We start from the raw sequence: 3,175 nt of genomic DNA, 5'->3' as shown, positions 1-3,175 counted from the left end.
CCGCCCGCCGCGGGGGAATGAGAACCTGGGCTGGGCCTGCGGGGTCGCGCAAGCGGCCAGGGAGGGTTGGGGCGCCGGCCGGGCGCTAGGGAGCCGGATCACCCACACCGGAAGAACCTAACGGGGTACAATCCCGGGTAAGAAAATCACTCTGTAAACTTCAAAGCTTTAAACACGTCTCTGTGTTGTAAAACGCGAAACATTTCATTGTCTTAATGAAAGCTCTCATTAAGCTTTCAGGCAGGTGGGGACTCACCATGCTGTTTCTGCTTTGGGTTGTACATTTTCCACCAGCGAAAGATTATAAATCCATCTTGAATTCTACACAAGAAAAATCAAAACATGAAAACTTAAGGAACACTTTTTTTTTTTTTACATAACTCAGTTCTTCACTAAATTTTATAAGATACGAGCAAGAAGTAAAAATGAAGGAAACACAGAAAATGTTCAATAAGACACTGGCACCCCTAAGGGACCCCTGATCTTCCAGGAGAAAAAGGATGAGATGTCCCCGTTCCCCACTGGATTCCGCAATTCAGGCAGAATGTAACAGCCCCGCTACGCGCGACGGCCGGCCTAAGTGTCCCCAGAATAGCAGGGTGGCAGGGTGGCCGCACCCGGGAGCGAGGCTCCCTCCGCCACCTCGTGCCCCTGCCGGCCGAGGGCCTGTTCACAGCCTCTGCGCTTGAACCCTTTTGCTTTTCACTTGGAAAGAATTTTAGACCCGCCAAGAAGCTGCCTCTGAATTAAGTGAGCTGTGAGGGCTGCCAAGCGAGCGATCCCGTTCTGTAAGTGAAACCTTGTCAGGAGCTCACAGAAATAAAGCTTTTCCTCCCGGGCTCCATGAGAAAGACTGCGCCCGATTCCACTCAGCATCTACCACTGCTCAGACTTGAGTTTCCTTCGTAGAGGAAAGTTCGAGCTGCTGAGGAGCGCAGCGATTCTCAGAACCTACGACCCACACGGATCCCGCGGGTGAGCTGTCGCACTCCTGCTCCTTGGTTTATGTAGCAGATGACCATCCCGAGTTCAGATTTCAGCAACTCCATTTTCCACGTAGGAAGGCAACGACCCGTTTCTACAAGGGGCTAGTTAACCAGTCCGCGGAGGGCAACATCTGCGGTCGGCACACCAGAGAGGTGCTGAGCCAGCGGCGCCGGAAAAGCGCGGGCGCGCGGCGCGGCCCCCTCGCACGGCGCGGCGATGTGTATCTCTTACCTGATGGACATGTCTTCTGTGATGTAATAGATTTCGCGGACCATGACTTTCCCGGAAAGCACAGAGAACGAGAAGGAGCCTGCCACAGGGGCGTGAAACACGGATGAGGAGGATCGCTTTGGCCGAGTCTGAAACCACCTCGGCGCGGGCACAGCCGCCCCGTGCCCGAGGGGCTCCCCAGGAGCCAGCCCAGACCCCCCGTTTGCCATCGTCTTCCCTCGACTATAACAACGCCAGGTGTCATCGGCGCGGACACGGAGCTGCTTCCTAGGGCCACCCGCCAGGTACGGCCACTGTCCCGCAAGCCGAGGCAACCGCTAACTCGAGCCCCTCTCCCCCCCAGGTGGGGGCGGGACTGTGTCTCTCTCCGTGGCGCCCTTCACGCCCGGGAGAAGCGGCAGTCAGGGGCACTGGGGGCTCAGCCTCAGCAAGGGCGAGGCCGGCTCAGCGCCCCCGGGGCCAGAGGGGTGGGGACTCCCGCAGGCCTCCTGGGCCCTCCTTCTGCTGCAGGCTCCTGCCGGCGCAGACCGGCTCAAGGGCACATCCAGATAAAATACACAAGTACGCAGAAATACTCGGAAATAAAAAAGCAAATTTTCGCCCGGCATTGAAGACTTTCCCTTATGTGTCCAGACGTCTGCAGGCACGTCAACGAGCAACAAGAGAACCCGGCGGGGACTGAAGGCCGCCGCCGCCCGGCTCACCGATGTGGATGTAGCCGCGCTTGTGCAGCCTGTTGAGGACCAGCGTCAGGATCAGGCCGACATTCCGAGAGTTGTAGTACGTGAGGTAAATGATCCACCCGCAGGACAGGATGGTGGCTGTCGGGAGAAGAGACGCTCAGGGGCCTCGCTACAGGCTTCCCGCGGCCGCCGCGGGGTGGAGCAGAAACGCTAGTCTGGCCGCACGCGGCTTTCTGAAGCAGCAGGGTGCCACTGCTCACCGTCCCCTCACAGCCGCTGCTTGGACGCGAAACCTCACGTTCCCCGTTCCCCACGTTCCACCCACGCGCCACCCACCTTCCCCGCTCTCTCAGCCACCAGCCAGCCACCAGACGCCAGTCAGGCGAAAAGGCGGCCCGCTGTCCTGTCTTCTGTTTCTTTTTTCAACGCCTTCTGCTGTTTACTGACTAAACCCACGTGCAGGCGTCCTGGGACGCGCAAGCCCGCATCCGGAGCGTTTCCCAGTCAGGGGAGCGCACCCCTGACTGGGCTAAGGGCTCCTAAGCTGCTCCTTGAGGACACGGTCGCTTAAAACCAAGGAAACGGATGAGCTATTAATTCAGAAACAGGAACATTTTTAAGTTGCTTTTTAGAAGCAGTGGGGCCTCCCTGGTGGTGCAGCAGCCCAGAGCGCAGCACGGCGAGTGCGACCCCCGGCCGGGGGGCCCCAGGGCGCGGCAGAGCTCTCCTGACTGCCCGCTGCCCCTCGGCAGTGGACTTCGCCGATCCGCCTGCTCTGCTCCCCGCTCCGACTCTGGTGAGTCCTCTCACCCCTGCACCTCTGGCCTGTACCCCAACTCTGTGTGCCAGCACGCTTCTGGCGGGCCTCTGACAGGCGGGCACGTACCAGCTGGCTGCGGCCCCAAGCGGGCGCCCAGTCCGCGGCAGTGAACGCCGCCGGGCGCCGGACGGTGTGATACGAAAAGCCAATCGCTGATCCAACACGACAGCGCCCCAGTAGCCTAGCTCACGACGACACAAACACTGGAGCAAAAGAAGCATCTTTGGCGATTTCCTTTCACTCGCCCTCTCGAGTACAGCTACTTCCTCACCAGGAAAACGCGATGCCAACCGGCACCGTGAGCGTCTGCCCACTCTCGCCTGCCCGTCTCCTCCTCTCGCTTCTTTCTCTGGGCCGCCAGCGAGGCGCATTGACACTGACGCCCTCAGCAGCCAGAGCCACCAGCCCGGCGCCCCTGGGGCCCGGACCTGCCGCCCGCCGCCAGGAGGCAAGC

General features: G+C 60.0%; 1 protein-coding gene across 1 annotated transcript in view; it reads right to left on the bottom strand.

The window, feature by feature from the left end:
- Window positions 1–3,175, bottom strand: part of LOC101618412 (uncharacterized protein KIAA1109) — a 41,406-nt gene that overhangs the window by 37,329 nt on the left and 902 nt on the right. Inside the window, exons 2-4 of the mRNA XM_012734828.1 lie at window positions 1,923–2,039; window positions 1,219–1,297; window positions 257–321 (exon numbers count right to left, since the gene is read on the bottom strand). Of these exons, the coding sequence (XP_012590282.1) occupies window positions 257–321; window positions 1,219–1,297; window positions 1,923–2,039 (261 nt within the window). The remainder of the gene's footprint in view (window positions 1–256; window positions 322–1,218; window positions 1,298–1,922; window positions 2,040–3,175) is intronic.

This window comes from Condylura cristata, unplaced genomic scaffold (assembly GCF_000260355.1).
Source record: "Condylura cristata isolate star-nosed mole 26May11 unplaced genomic scaffold, ConCri1.0 scaffold00075, whole genome shotgun sequence".
NCBI classification, from domain to species: Eukaryota; Metazoa; Chordata; class Mammalia; order Eulipotyphla; family Talpidae; genus Condylura; species Condylura cristata.
This window is presented reverse-complemented; position numbering and strand designations above follow the sequence as displayed.